At 40.5% G+C, this 16,643-nt stretch overlaps 1 protein-coding gene across 2 annotated transcripts in view; it reads right to left on the bottom strand.

Moving 5' to 3' along the window:
- Nucleotides 1–9,691: 9,691 nt before the first annotated feature.
- The window catches only part of MTFMT (mitochondrial methionyl-tRNA formyltransferase), a 30,274-nt gene continuing 23,322 nt past the window's right edge, over nucleotides 9,692–16,643 (bottom strand). Inside the window, exons 7-9 of one of the 2 annotated variants that reach the window (XM_041746409.1) lie at nucleotides 12,535–12,613; nucleotides 11,556–11,638; nucleotides 9,692–10,120 (exon numbers count right to left, since the gene is read on the bottom strand). In XM_041746409.1, the coding sequence (XP_041602343.1) occupies nucleotides 9,923–10,120; nucleotides 11,556–11,638; nucleotides 12,535–12,613 (360 nt within the window). In that variant the 3' untranslated portion in view covers nucleotides 9,692–9,922. The remainder of the gene's footprint in view (nucleotides 10,121–11,555; nucleotides 11,639–12,534; nucleotides 12,614–16,643) is intronic. The other variant, XM_041746410.1, reaches the window with a different exon arrangement.

Here is a 16,643-nt window from a genome sequence, read left to right as displayed (position 1 = left end):
GCGGGGCCACGTCCTGAGGAAGGGGCGGGGCTGCGTGGCTCCGGCGGTCACCATGACGACGGGGCGGGATGGAGCCGGGAGGGAGACTCGGCGCTCTCTGCGCATCCTGCCGCTTGGGAACTGGCGGCCGCCCCCGGGGTGGCGGTGGGCGCCCCGAGGAGGTCCGAATTGCCTCTGGGTCAGCTCTAGGTCACCCATTCGCTGCGGGCACCGAGGGAGAGATTGTGCGAGCGGCAGAAGGGGGCGCCTGACACCTGGGACCTGCCTCTGCCTTCAGTTCGCGCCCTCCTGGAGGAAGCAGGTGCGGACCGTTTTCTCTCCGCCACGTAAAGCTTTGGGGGACCACCCCCCTGGGTTACAAGTTTTGGTGAACAGCACTTTGTATACTGTCTTTGCTTGGCAAGATTTTTTTTTTTTTTCCTATCTTGGCACAACGCCCTCCGTGGTCTTACCCTGTAAGGCTCTCACTGCTCTTTGCATACTTGTGCCGACTTTCTGGAGGATTTTTGAGAACAGCTCCCACCAGGCCTCCGGCTCCTGCATCACTTCCCCTTAAAGGAATAGGGAATGTTAATATATTTATAAGCATTCTTCTTTATTTACTCATTCATCCATGAGAGACAGAGAGAGGCAGAGACACAGGCAGAGGGAGAAGCAGGCTCTCTGCAGGGAGCCCGACGCGGGACTCGATCCCGGGACCCCAGGGTCCCTCCCTGGGCTGAAGGCGGCGTGAAACCCCTGAGCCCCCCGGGCTGCCCTATAAGCATTCCTCCTAAGCAAAATTTGGTAGAGGTTACAGTAAAACATTGGCAGCTTGCTGAAAGAATGTATAATAAGGTTGGATAACATGTAAATCTTATTTGAAGTCTTTCTGTGATCCTGCAACAAGGTCCTGTTGAAAGTGGCTCTCCCTAATCTGTTTTAGGGAAAGCTTATACCCTGCTAAAGCTTTTGGCATAAACAGCAACTGTTTATGGGATTAAGGTCAGGGGAGAATCTCAGTAAATTGGAATCCTTAGTCATGATCTCTGCCTTCCTGCTTGTGAATGTTGGGTCCCAGTCTAGAACTCCAACAAATTGCAGATGCATTCCCCAAGAACACAATCACACGTTAGCCTCCTATTCCCCACCTCATCACTTCTTTCAGAATTCTCATAGGAAGTGGTCATTTATAATGAGCACCAGGTAGGTATATAGGGCATGTTTCTACAGAAGATTTTTAACCTGTGGCTTTCCCCTCAAAACTTTGGAATAGTTTAATGACTGGAATAATTGCCAAAGCACTGGTTGTGTGTAAAGACTGTTATGGATACTCATTATTTTTGTCTCCTGAGGTGGTCTGTGAGCTTTAATTTAGGGCAAAAGGAACAGAGTAACCAACCAGTGTGTTAGCACATGATTTGGCTCATAGTAGGTACTAAATGTACCTTCAATGAATTAATGAGAGAATAAATATGAGAATGAGAATACATATTCCTAACACTGGATTCCTTACTCCTCACACTCCTAGACCTCACTTTAGTAACAGCCCTAGTGAGATTTAAGCTATGGATATGCCTAAATATATTAAAAGTCCTTATTTTGTTAGTTTGATGATAATTTTTTTAATTTGACTGTTGATAATGAAAAGCCATCTCATTATGTAGATTTTTTTTTTGTTACATGTGAACTTTTATTACAATATAAAAGATTAAACCCAAAATAATGGATGTTTTCTTTCCCTGAGAAAAGTACCCCTTGGTCATGTTTGGATCTTCAGTTGTCCTATAACACATGGCAGGCACATTATCCATTCCCTAATCTGAACAAGGAACATTTAATCTCTGTGAATTCCAGCTGTCCTGTAATTGCACAACTGCAGGGAGCAAACTTTTGACCCAGGACAGGCCCTGGTGCAGGCAGACCTGGGGGATATGGCTGTGAGGGTTTGCAGCTGTCATGGTTGGGGTCTTCCAGATGGTTCCCACAGCACCAATCCCTGTGTGAGAACCTCAGTTAAAAACTAGAATGTTCACAAAATACTCTCTGAACTCCAGGCAAAGTAAACAGATGGCCATCTGGTTCTCAGAATTGCCCAAACCGAAGATCTATCCTTCAAATTGATCTTTTGATAGGATAATATTTGCTTTAAAGCACACGTGCAAAATAATCCTAGATATATCTCTTATGCACAGTTACCTCTGAGGAGAAACTGGAGGATGGAAGGGTGGTGAAGAACTTTGGCTTTAGATTTAGCATTTAAATTTATATAAGAATGTCGGGGATCCCTGGGTGGCGCAGTGGTTTGGCGCTTGCCTTTGGCCCAGGGCCCGATCCTGGAGACCCCGGATCGAATCCCACGTCGGGCTCTCGGTGCATGGAGCCTGCTTCTCCCTCTGCCTATGTCTCTGCCTCTCTCTCTCTCTCTCTCTGTGACTATCAAAAATAAATAAAAATTAAAAAAAAAATTTATATAAGAATGTGTTCATATATAATTGTATGATTTAAAAATAATTAAAATTGGGATCCCTGGGTGGCGCAGCGGTTTGGCGCCTGCCTTTGGCCCAGGGCGCGATCCTGGAGACCCGGGATCGAATCCCACGTCGGGCTCCCGGTGCATGGAGCCTGCTTCTCCCTCCGCCTGTGTCTCTGCCTCTCTCTCTCTCTCTGTGACTATCATAAATAAATAAAAAATTAAAAAAAATTAAAAAAAATAAATAAAAAAATAAAAATAATTAAAATCAATTTTATTCATGCTCTAAGTCCTGCTTCTCCTTTAGTAGCACCCTACTCTATTCAAGCTAAAGTCCAGGTCCACAGGCAAGAGCAGGTCTGGCTCTCTCAAAGGGCCCCAAATACCCTATGAGGTCTCAAACCTCTAGGTGTTTATATATACTCTTTCCTCCTCTTAGAATGCCTCTTCCACTTGACCCACCAGAGTGAATTGCCTCTATTTTACCCCCCCCAAACCACAGATGTGTGAAAAAGTGAAAGAGAAACTAAACACTTAGTTTTTCACAGTAATACCAGTTCTCGGAATACTATCCTTTAAAGCTGCCCAGGATACATTTGACTACAGTGTTATATATCAAATTATGCTGAGACCCAAGACTGAAAATAAAGGCTGTTTCCTTACTGCCAGACTCAGTCTGTGTCGGATACATGCCGCACTGGATTATAGGGATCAGACACAGAGTAGGGATTCTGGAACTGCCCGAGAAAGATGCTGGTGTGTCTATTCTATAGTTTCCTACCTATTGAACTAAGGTCCTATCAAACAAGTTATATATAGTTATTTATTTATTTGAACTTGTTCTAAGATTTGTATTTATTTATTTGAGAGAGAGAGAGCACATGTGTGTGCAGGATGGGGGAAAGGAGAGGAGAGAGAGAAGCAGACTACTCGCTGAGCAGGGAGTCTGACCAGGGCTTGATCCCAGGATCTGGAGATCATGATCTGAGACGAATCAAGGCAGATGCTCAACTGAATGAGCCTCCCAAGTACCCCTACTGTGATTTATAATTAATAATTCATTATTATCCAGGAGTTAAGAAACTGGAGTTTTATTGGGCAAGACATTTCTTCTCTCTAGTGTGGTTTCCTTCTCTGTGAAATGAGTCCAAGGTTAAACTAAATGATCTCTAAGTTCTTTTTTTAAAAAAATATTTTATTTATTTATTTATGAGAGACACACAGAGAGAAGCAGAGACACAGGCAGAGGGAGAAGCAGGCTCCATGCAGGGAGCCTTATGTGGGACTTGATCCCCGGACTGAGATCATGCCCTGAGCCGAAGGCAGGTGCTCAACCACTGAGCGACCCAGGCGTCCCTATCTCTAAATTCTTAACAAGTCTAAGATTTTAGATTCTATATGTTTATGACAGGTATATCACAGAATCTTTACAATAGCCTTGTTTCAAAGCTGTTCTTTTCTGGTACCCCCCCCACACACACACACACATTGCCTCTCCCTTCCAATCAAATTTTTAAAAAGCAGCCTGTGGAGGATCCCTGGGTGGCTCAGCAGTTTAGTGCCTGCCTTTGGCCCAGGGCATGATCCTAGAGTCCCAGATCAAGTCCCACATCAAGTCCCCCTGTGTCTCTGCCTCTCCGTGTGTGTGTGTGTCTCTGATGAATAAATACATAAAATCTTTAAAAAGAAAAAAAAAGCAGCCTGCACACAAAAATGCCTTTCTATAGGAATAATATTTTACCTTCTTAGATAAGCTAATATTTGTCCATTGTTAACTTTTTAAATATTAAAGTGCCTAAGCAAAGGTAACACATTTCTAAAAATCATCTGACAAGCATGTCATTAATGTTTCTTCTGTAAATAACAATGTGACAATCTATCTTCTGCAAGAAAAGCTGCAGTAAAGAATACTGGAAAACAAGAACAGCACTATTATACTACAAAAGAAAGCAGCTTCTATCTGTAGGATTCTAGAAAACTTTATGAATTCTTAGAGGTAATAAGGACAGTGATTAAATAGTAACTGAATGAGAAAATCTTTTTTTTTTAAAGATTTTATTTATTTATTCATGAGAGACACACAGAGAGAGGCAGAGAGATAGGCAGAGGGAGAAGCAGGCTCCCTGTGGGGGGTGCCCAGTGTGAGACTTGGTCCCAGGATTCTGGGATCATGACCTGAGCCAAAGGTAGATGCTCAACCCCTGAGCCACCCAGGTGTCCCAACAAGGTTATTTGTAACGATAAAATGAGATACTTCAGGTCAAGTCCTTTGAAGTCTGGCTAGCACTCAGTAAATGTTAGCTAAAAATAATGCTTTTGAGAACCTACTATGTTCCAGGCACTGTGCTGGGTGCATTACGTATATATATTCCTCATGACATCCCTTGCAAAGTAGGTACAATTTTCATTTCATAGATAAGGAAACATATTTAGAGAGGGTGATTAACCAGCCTAGACTTAGGGTCAGTAGCGGGGCCAGGGCTCATGCCATGTTTGTTGAATCTAAGTCTCTGCCTTTCAAAATCTTATATCTTCATTTTGAAATTGTTTGATGAATATTAAGAAAAGTGGTGAAAAGACACTGTGCTGTCTTAAATACGAAGTATAAAATAATAAACATCTCTTGGCAGCCATTATCAAGAACTTGATTTTATGCTAAGATAAACTACTCTTGTCACCCAAACCAAACCACGAGTAAAATTCTTAACAGAATTTACTGTGGTCTTGAGGTTCTAATCCTAGTATTGTCACTAGCTAGTTGTTACTAAGTCCCTGTTTCATCATCTCTTAAATGAATGAGTTACTAAATCATAGGACCTTTCCTATTCTAAAATTCTTTTCTTCCTGTTGGTCTAAAGGCATCTCAGCAAGTTGTTGCTGCCATCCAGAGGGGAAAATATTGTTGCAAGGCTCAAAGAAGGCATTGCAGCAGTATTATTAGACTCTGCTGACAATAATATCTAGCACTTACTGAGTATCTACTATGCCAGGAAGTTTCTCGGGCATATTCTATGTGTGTTTCTATTCTGCAAGATGGGTATTATTACCTTTGTTTTTTTTTAAGATTTTATTTATTCATGAAAGACACACACACACAGAGAGAGAGAGAGACAGAGACAGAGACAGGGACAGGCAGAGGGAGAAGCAGGCTCCATGCAGGGAGTCCGCTGTGGGATTCGATCCCAGAATTCCAGGATAATGCTCTGAGCCAAAGGCAGACGCTGAACCTCTGAGCCACGCAGGCATCCCTACCCTTGTTGTAAATTGAGAAATCATTAAAGAATTTAAGTAACTTGTCCTAGGTCACCCAACTTTTAATAAGTAACTAAATTCTGTTTTCAGTCTGATTTTTTTTTTTCTGCAATGACAAGAACCAATATAGAAGCATCTTGCATAAGGAGGCAATGTTTTTGTGATTCATCCTGTAAGCCAGAGCACAGAACAGGCTGTGTTCCTGGGAGGATCCTAGACCTAGGGGTCAAGACATAGTTCCATGTGCACCTCTTAAACTAGTTAAAGCTGTTACTACTCTAGCATAAAAATTACTTGTTGAGTGTGATTAAATGCAGAGTCCCATCCTGAGAGACTGATTGAAGGTCTGCAGTTGGGCTCAGGAATCTAAAATTTTGGTGCACCTGGGTGACTCAGTCTGTTAAGCATCTGACTCTTGATCTCAGCTCAGGTCATGATCTCAGGTTCATGAGTTCAAGCCCCATGTTGGGCTCTGTGCTGGGATGGAGCCTACTTAAGGAAAAAAAAGAAAAGGAACCTACATATTATGTATGCATGTATGTAATCTATGTTTTAAACAAGTACTCCAGGTGACTCTGGCTTAGCTGAGAAACATTGCTCAGTCATACTGGACTGTGGTTTTTTGTCTTTTGTTTTTAAGATTTTACTTATTTATTCATGAGAGATAGAGATAGAGATATAGATAGAAAGAAAGAGAGAGAGAGAGAGAGAGGCAGACACGCAGGCACAGGGAGAAGCAAGCTCCATGCAGGGAGCCTGACATGGGACTCAATCCCAGGTCTCCAGGATCAGGCCCTGGGCTTAAGGTGGCACTAAACCGCTGAGCCACCTGGGTTGCCCTTGACTGTGGCTTCTATAGGGGGCCTGAAACTATAAATATAGCTTCCTGAGGCTTAGCTGGGATGTGTACCGTTTACCTTTTCAAAATGAGTTGCCAACTGCAAATGGCATTTCTAAACCTGGTGTTTGCCCTTTAGGCCCAGGATGGCCTCGAGGATCTCTGCATGGGAAACTGCCCTCTCTGAGATAGGTCTTGCCCTCTTGCCTCAAGATTTCATAGGTATGAAAGGTATTTCATGGTATACCAACCATGCCAATCATGGTAGCCCGCTTCCCTTTCCAGCTCACACAGCCTCACCCATTAGGCAATGTTTTTTGTGCAGGTAAAATCATTGGGACTGGACTAGGTCTTGACTCACAGTCTGGCCAAGGGCTAGCGCCAGTCTGACACCAAAGATTCTACCCAGGAAGGCCAATGGTAATTAGCAAAACAAGAGAGGCTCTGCCCAGAACGTGGGGTGGCTGCCCTGAGACCATTCACCACTAGACTGTAAGAGATCAGAGAAAGCTGTGCCCTCACTGGGGTTCTCCACTCCCTGTGGCAGTGTCTGAGTGGGCATTTCCTTACCTCTAGTCACCACTACTGCACTGCTGCAAGCTCCGAGGTGGTACTGATTCTCGTTCTCTCTGAATTCCGTACCATGACGGCAGCCCCTACAGAGGAAAGTAAGTGCTCCATGCATATTACCTGGAAAACAACAGCAAAAAAGCACTTTAACACAGGCACTAATTCTCAGTGACTTTTCGGATCGGTTTTTCTCTTCAGCCCCATTTCACATATGAGGATACTAAAGTTCAGTGAGGTTAGTGACTTACTGGAGATCAAAAAGCTAATCAGTGGTAGAGCCAAAACTCTCCATCAGAATCCAACACCTGAACAATAATAACCCACATTCTCACTTCTATAGCAAAAATCTGGTAAATTCTTTTCCTCCCTTCCCCATAACTGCAGCTGTAGTTCAGATTTTCACATTTCTAACTTCCCACCAAATCTTCCTGCCACACATTTTACCTCCACTCCACCTTCTGCCCCACTACCAAAGTCACCTTTTTGAAATACAAATCGGGTTGTCACTTCCCTATTGCATGCCAGACATAGGTCCAAAGTCTCATGGTCAAAGCCCTCCGTGAAGTGGCCCTCCTGTCTTGCTCTCCCAGTCTCATCTCCATCCATCCTATTCCATTCCTGCCAGTTCTTCCAGTTTCTTCAAAACACTGTGCTCTTTCCCCCTTGTTTAACTTGCCATTCATTTTTCTGTGATCCAGTTAGCTTTTTCCCAGCCAGGTGCATATATGTCTGTAAGTGTATAACTAGCTCATACATTAAAGACAATGCATAGCAAACTAATGGTTTAAAGAATCATAATAGGGACGCCTGGATGGCTCAGTGGCTGAGCATCTGCCTTCAGCTCAGGGCGTGGTCCCAGGGTCCTGGGATGAGTCCCACATCGGCTCCCCATAGGGAGCCTGCTTCTCCCTCTGCCTATGTCTCTTACGAATAAATAAAACCTTTAAAAAATAATTTAAAAAAGATTGATAATAAAAAGCTTGTTCATGTTCCCATCATCCAGTTAAGAACCACACTTCCATACCCCACCCCCATGAGATAGTGTTTTTTTATGCCATTGTGCCTCTCTGTACACGCTAGAATGCCTTAAGTCTGCATGGTGAACTCATCATTTAGAACCAGATTCAGCTTTACCTTCTTTAGAAAGCCTCCCCCGAATCCCTTGAGGGAGATTTAATGCTTCCATTATGCCTCCATTATGGCATTCATAACAGTATTATATTTGCTTACGTTTGCCTCACCAGTAGATTGAAGATATCAAATATTATTTAATCTCTGAATCTTCAGCAAGCAGCACAAAGGCTGGTAGCACAGCAAATGTTCAGTAAATAGGACAGATGTGCGTACAACCTGGTTTGCCTGGGAGAGTCCTGGTTTATGCCTGTTGTCCAGGAATTATTGTAAGTGCTTCCTTTACTCATGAACGTGTCTAATTTAGATGGCCAATTATATGATCACCCTATCAATAAATGTGGAATGGATGAATTAATGAATGAGAAAAGATTTTTACTGATAGAATCTAGGCAGGAAGAGCTGGTATGTAATGATTTTCAAAAATTCAACAGCTGGCCACTATACCTCCCCTTCCTGCTCCAGAAGTGCTTGAATCTCTTGGAGACATAGATGAGTTTGCACAGACCAGATGCTCAATAACCTTTATTGCATAATTAAATTGAAAAGTGTTAGCATATTCCTACTTCAAGAAAACCTAGATGTGAAATATGAATTTATAGTACAGATTCATGTGACAGAGATGACTATATATTATGTATGTTTACTATTTTATGAAAACTAGATGGTAGATAAATTTAAAGAGCTGATTTTATTGCTTGTTGAAAATCAGAAATGTAGAATTAAACACTGCTGAAATTGATAGCATAATCAATGGGGACATATGATCTAAAAAATTTAAATAGATGCACTTTTTTATTTTTTAATTTATTTATTTTAAGATTTTATTTATTTCTTCATGAGAGACAGAGAGAGAGGCAGAGACACAGGCAGAGGGAGAAGCAGGCCCATGCAGGGAGCTTGATGTGGGACTCAATCCCGGGACTCCAGGATCACGCCCTGGGCCAAAGGCAGGCGCTGAACCGCTGAGCCACCCAGGCATCCCACTTTTTAATTTTATTTTTAAAATATTTTATTAGTATTTTATTTATTTATTCATCACACACACACACACAGAGGCAGAGACACAGGCAGAGGGAGAGAAGCAGGCTCCATGCAGGAAGCCCAATGTGGGACTCGATTCCGGGACTCCAGGATCACGCCCTGGGCCAAAGGCAGGCGCCAAACCACTGAGCCACCTAGGGATCCCCTAGATGCACTTTTTTTAAAAGAACCTCAGTGTGATCCCAGAATCCCGGGTTTGAGTCCTGCATTGGGCTCCTTTCATGGGGCCTGCTTCTCCTTCCCCTCCCTCTGCCTGTGTCTCTGCCTCTCTGTGTCTCTCATGAAGAAATAAATAAAATCTTAAAAAAAAAAAAAAAGAAGCTCTATTCAGTATGTATACAGACACACACACTAGTTATTAATTAGTTGCATTTACTTTTAGGGAAAGATAAAACCTCCTTGAGTTTCACATTATAAATACAAATTTTATTTAAAGCTTTTTTGGTTATTCAAATAGAAAAAACAGTTTTTAACTACTGTTAAACAAAAAATGGGAAGTGAGGTAATTCATCTTTTTGACAATAATCTTCTTTCCCTCCAACAGTGTCATCTTCTTTGATAGTCAAGGTAATTCCTTGTAAATAAGGCTTTTAATAAATTACAAATATGTAGTAGGTTCTTGTCCATCTACTTAACTACTTAATGCACTGTTGCATAGCAACAATTTTTTTCCCCTGCTTCTTCTTTGTTGGAAGTCTGAGAGTCTGAAATCTGCATTGGCTTGGTTGAGCTTGGGAATCTTTCTGGTACCAGGAGTGCAGATATCCATTGTAGAAATCAGTAGCTGTTAGTGTTTTCTTGAGCATCACTGATCGAACACCAATCCAGCCATCCTAACGGGCAAACAACAGTGAACAGGCAGTGATGGCAAAACTGGCAATTTTAGCTTATACAACCTTTATCATGAAAACAAACAAACCTACAAATCTTTACCAAATGCCTAGCTGCAGACAGCACTGTACCAAGTAACATATATGATTCTTTGGCTCTAAGTTTACTACCAAGTGATAACAAATATACAGATCTGTATAAATAAAACAAATTTAAACACAAAGGGGACAGAATAAAGACGAGTGCCATATTGGATGGTACTTTACAGTGTTCAGAATATGCCCACATATCTTATTAGGATTGGTCATCAGAAATATAACCACTCTAAAAGTAGGCAGATCCAATATCATCCCCGGTGGGAACTAATGTTAGAAGAGAAAACTGATGCCCAGAGAGGTGAGTGATTTGTCTGAGGTGACATAACTGGTGGAACTTAAACTCACATGTTCAGACAACCTCAACCTCCCCTGCTTCTATGAGAGCAAACTGCAGATTTGCAATATAGATATTGCAAGGACAGACCCAGACAAGGACAGCAGACATGTGCACCCTCCACTATTTGGGAATAAACTGAAGAAAGATGAAGAGAGGCTGATGTGGGGGCTCTGCATCCACAGTCTGTGTAAGTCAGATCACCCTATCACATACTTTAAACATGGCCTCTGGAGCACAAAACATTGCACATAACCATGGTAGGACAGAAAACACCAGGAGACGAAGAAACATGGACATTTTTTAGGCCATTGTCATAAAATAATAATGGTTCTAAAGTCATTTTAAATAGGTCAAGAAATCTCTTTAACCACTATCAAACGGTAAAAGCAAGTAGGATACCCGTACTATAGTGGTTCAGGTAGGTACTCTGATATGGCTGTCTTCTGTGATCATTGTATTAGCAGGATGAGTTGCTAGTTGGACAAGACTTGTTAGTTATTAACAAGAACCTGTTAATTAAATTGAGCTACTGAGAATATACAAGTTTCTTTTAAGAAAGCACTAAAGTAAAAAAAAAAAAAAAAAAAAAAGAAAGCACTAAAGTTACTGAATCTTTCAGTAATCATGCTGGGTAAAATTGCATCACTTTCAAAAATTATCCTAGAGATTCTACTATTTCTTTTTTTTTTTTTTTAAAGATTTTATTTATTTATTCATAGACACAGAGAGAGAGGCAGAGACACAGGCAGAGGGAGAAGCAGGCTCCATGCAGGGAGCCCAATGTGGGACTCGATCCCGGGTCTCCAGGATCATACGCAGGCTGCAGGCGGCGCCAAACTGCTGCGCCACCGGGGCTGCCGGAGATTCTACTATTTCTCAAGAAAAATTAAACTGTCCATTGGTTCAATCTGATGAATAAACAGGTGAGTGAAGTCTTAACTAAAGATGATTAACCATAAATTTAGTAAAACAAATATAATTTAAAATTAAAGGAAAATGTACCTTGCAACGAACCAGCAGTATTTGTGACTGTTTGTGGTATATGACTGATCCTGGAATAACAGGTTGTCCTGTTAATTTTGGATCTAAAGAATTGGTGGGGTAGGGGAGGATAGGAGAGAGAATAAATAATTATGCAACTTCATGCTGTTTACAAATAAAAAAAATCCCGGGAGGTAGTACTAATACTGGAGGGTAAAAAAAAAAAAAAAAAAAAAAAAAAATACTGGAGGGTGTAACTGCTGATGTCCTGACCCTGACATCCAAATTTATGATGGAGCCATGGTGCTCTGTATCTCAAACCCAAAAGTAAGCTTTCTATATACATATAGGAACTTGCCAGTCCTTTACCCAGTCTCCCAAAGATCAACATAAAAATATCGAATTTAGAAGTTTTGACCATGTGGGGGAAATAGCTAGCTACCAGTGGTGAGGTATATAGGAAGCTTAGGATCAAGCTGACCCTTCCATCCATGACCCAACAAATCCCAATTCTTAGATCCCTGGGGCACTCCGACTCCCTCTGAGCTGCACCAGCTCCCTTTGTGGCTCCCACTCCTTTAGTCCACCATATTGGGAGGGCACTGATGGGCCCTTAGAATGGACTGTCATAAAATGCTACACCCAGGCCTAGGAGTCTCACTGAGCTGCCCAGGGATTTTCATTATGATATTTAGCAGAATGAAATTGACCAAGTCATTCTGCATTTCTTGAAAATCTTAGTGTACAAAATCACAGAGCTTAACATGGGATAGTAACACTGCTTTGCCTACTTCCACATTCTTAGGATGACTGAAAAAATACATGTGAATGGACAACATAAAAAGTAAGACAATGAATAATGAATGTAAAGTATCATCATTACTGAACTGACACAAACTAAATCCTTATTTTTACTAAACGTGACCTATGATAAACAGACACATTTTCAAATGGTGAACAGTGAAGATATTTTCCACATCAGCTATTCAAGAGTTAGTACCAGTGAGGATTGAACTATTAACTTCAACCAAATCCAGAAGTTTAATGGTATTATCCATCCAGAGAGTCTGCAATGGAATCTGTAAATAAAATTAAAGAAGGTATGATAATGCAATACACTCAACCTCCAAACCCTTTTTAACTACTATCTTGCATTAATTTGGTCTAACTTCTCTCCCAATTACAGAAGAATTAGGAACCCAGTCTCTAAATCTTATGAAACAGAACTACATCAGTCTCCAAAATTTATAATATCTTAAACACTATTTTAAAAATCAAGGTTTAGGGATCCCTGGGTGGCGCAGCGGTTTAGCGCCTGCCTTTGGCCCAGGGCATGATCCTGGAGACCCGGGATCGAATCCCATGTCGGGCTCCCGGTACATGGAGCCTGCTTCTCCCTCTGCCTGTGTCTCTGCCTCTCTCTCTCTGTGTGTGTGACTATCATAAATAAAAATTAAAAATAAAATAAAAATCAAGGTTTATATCTTTATTAATATTTCTAATTTAATTTTATGCTCATTTTAAAAAATACAAGCATTTACAACAATTATGCTAAAAAAAATTTAGGGGTGCTGGGCTGGCTCAGTTGGAGGAGCTTGTGACTCTTGAACTTGAAGTCCTATGTTGAGTGTAGAGATACTTTAAAAAGCTTTTAAAAATTTAGAAAAATTCTGTACTCCCATCCCCAGAAGTAACCACTGTTAACAATTTGATGTGTAGGGATCCCTGGGTGGCGCAGCGGTTTGGCGCCTGCCTTTGGCCCAGGGCGCGATCCTGGAGACCCGGGATCGAAACCCACATCGGGCTCCCGGTGCATGGAGCCTGCTTCTCCCTCCACCTGTGTCTCTGCCTCTCTCTCTCTCTCTGACTATCATAAATAAATTAAAAAAAAATTTTTGATGTGTATATCCTTGTATTTTTTTCTGCAAATATTATAAAAACCTAGAACATACTGTCTTAAAAGGAACTTTTTTGCCTAAAGATGAAGCATGGGCAACTTTCATAGTGCATGCATATCTATTTCCCTCTTTATCTAGTGGCACAGTACTCTCACTTTGACTATATCCTAATTTATGCAACCAATACCTTTATAATGGATGTTTCAATTATTTTCAATTTCTTGCTGCTATTAATGGCAATTTTTCTCAGTGTATGGCCCTTTAATCTTGGGTACGGCAATTTTTTTCTGTGCATAATATTTAAATTTTTTTAAATTTTTAAATTAAAAAAAAATTTAATGGAGTAATATTAACCAGTTTTCTCTTTCATGACTCCAGTAGTTCATGTCAAGCTTAAAAAAGGCTATCCCACACTTTAAGATTGCTAAATATTATAAAATCATTCAACTGTGCTTTTCCCTTAGTTCTTTGTGGTTTCACTCTTTTACATTTAAGTGCTTGATCCATCTAGAATTTGACTTTGAATGGCAGGATTTGAGGGCTTCCCCCTTTAATGGTTAACCAGTTCCAGTTGTCTCAACCCTATTTACTGGACAATCCACTTCACCCTTCCCCACAATGTGAAATGCCATTTCCATCACATTTTGATTTCAGATTAATAAAAATTAACATGTACCAGGAAATAAGTTCTCTCAAATTTCTGAAGTAAATAAATTTATTTTCAGATTATAGCTCAAACCTTTATTTCACAGATAAGGAAAGTGAGGCCCAGAGAAATCCAGCTATTTTCCCAAGTTTAGACACAGGTAGTTAGTTAATGGTAGAGCCTAGGACCAGAATCTAGGTTTCCTCATTCTCAGTTCAATGCTCTTTATGGCCTCCCCTAAAGAGGACATTTAATTTTCAGAAGAGTTAGGTCAAAGATTTGAACATGACATCAAAGACTTAAATACATTTGAAGAAAAGTTCATAGATGTTCATCATCTTACATATGACATATTTTAGGACAATATCCTCTTCTATAATTTGCTGGCTTATTTTTCTTTCACCTGCTTCCAGTAGAAGTTATGAAACAATTTTTACATGTATAACTTCTTTCTTTCAAAGAACTCAAAATACTTTTGGAATGTGCTGACTAAAGAAGGGTTTATATTTACTGAGAGTTATAAATATACTTGGTATATGGTTCTTTTTTTTTTAATCTTTTTTTTTTTCTTAAGATTTTAGTTATTTATTCATGATAGACACAGAGAGAGAGACAGAGACACAGGCAGAGGGAGAAGCAGGCTCCATGCAGGGAGCCCGATGTGGGACTCGATCCCGGGACTTAAGGATCACGCCTTGGGCCAAAGGCAGGCGCTGAACCGCTGAGCCACCCAGGGATCCCCCTCGGTATATGGTTCTTGTTCAGAATATATACTTCTTATTCTTGAGGAGGGTAAAGCTCACCTTCACCTTATCATCACAGCGTTGCAGAAAGGGAAGGGATGGTAAAATATAGTCATTTCAGTATTACCATCATTACTGTCAAAATCATTTATTTGCACAGACTTAACTCAAAAAGGTTTATCTCCTTTGATCTTGGCAGTTGTGGACATGGTCATTAATCCACTTTTAGAGGTATAAAAGCAGAAATCCAGAGAAGATACAGGTTTTGCTCTTGGTTAGTAAATGGCAGCTCTAGGAATCAAATTTCACCTTCTGGCTCCTAAATTCTCATTCTGTTATAGCACAAACTTTTCCTTAGTGGAGAGGAAAGGTGAATTAGAGAAGATAAGGATCATTATATGGTAATGTAACTGTGTTTAACTTTTTAAAGATTTAAGTAATCTCTACACCCAACATGGGGCTTGAACTCACAACCTCAAGATCTAGAGTTGTATTATACTCTACCAACTGAACCAGCCGGGTACCCCTGTGTTTAACTTTCTGAGGAATTGTCAAACTATTTTCCATAGCAGCTGTACTAGTTTGCATTCCTGCCAACATGAGGGTTCCAAATTTTTCCACATCCTTGTCATCACTTGTGATTGTCTGTTTTTTAAATTTTAGCAATCCTAATGGGTGTGAAGTGGTAACTACAGTTTTGATTTGCATTTCCCTAATGATTAATGAAAATGATTGTCTTTTCATGTGTTTAGTGGCCATTTATAGATCTTCCTGGAAGAAATATCTATTTAGATGCTTTGCCCATTTTCTAATCACGTTTGCCTTTTTGCTGTAGAGTTGTAAGAGGTCTTATATATTCTGGATACAAGACTGTTATCAGATATATGATTTGCAAATATTTTCTTCTACTCCATAAGCTGTCTCTTCATATTCTTTTTTTTTTTTTAAGATTTTATTTATTTATTCATGAGAGACACACAGAGAGAGGCAGAGACATAGGCAGAGGGAAAAGCAGGCTCCTCATAGGGAGCCTGACGTGGGACTTGATTCCCAGACCTGGATCATGCCCTGAGCCAAAGGCAAATGTTCAACTGCTGAGCCACTCAGGCATCCTCATCTCTTCATATTCTTGATGGTTTTCTTTGAAGCGCCAACAGTTTTTAATTTTTAAGTCTCACTTCTCTATATTTAGTTTGGTTGCTTAGGCTGTAGGCAACATATCTAAAAACTATTGCCTAATTCAAGATCACAAAGACTTATCCCTATGTTTTCCTCCAAGAGTCTTATCATTTTAGCTTTTCTATTTAGGTCTCTATCTAGAGTTCATTTTTGTACATGGTGTGAGGTAGGAATCCAAATTCATTTCTTTTGATTGTGGATATCCAGCTGTCTGAGCACAATGTGTTAAAAAGACGATTCTTTCCCCATCAAACTATGTTGGTACCCTTATCAAAAATCAATTGATCATAAACACGAAGGCTTATTTCTGGGCTTTAAATTCTATTCCATTGAGAACTAGGTCTATCCTTATGTCAGTATCCCACTGTCCTCATTATTGTAGCTTTGTAGCAACTTTTGAAATTAGGAAGGGTAAGTTCTTTAATTTTGTTCTTCTTTTTCAAGATTTTTTGGCTATTCGGGGTCTCTTGGGATTCCATATGAATTTTAGGATCCTGTTGTCAATTTCTGCAAAGACATCAACTGGGGTTTTTATAGGAATTGTGTTGAATCTGTGGATCAATTTGGGGAACAGTGCCATCCTAACAATATTAAGTCTTCCAACCCATGAACAATGAAATCTTTCTATTTACTTAGGTCTTCT

The sequence above is a fragment of the Vulpes lagopus genome, chromosome 2 (genome assembly GCF_018345385.1).
Source record: "Vulpes lagopus strain Blue_001 chromosome 2, ASM1834538v1, whole genome shotgun sequence".
NCBI lineage: Eukaryota > Metazoa > Chordata > Mammalia > Carnivora > Canidae > Vulpes > Vulpes lagopus.
Note: the sequence above shows the minus strand (reverse complement) of the source record. Positions and strands in the feature narration are given on the sequence as shown.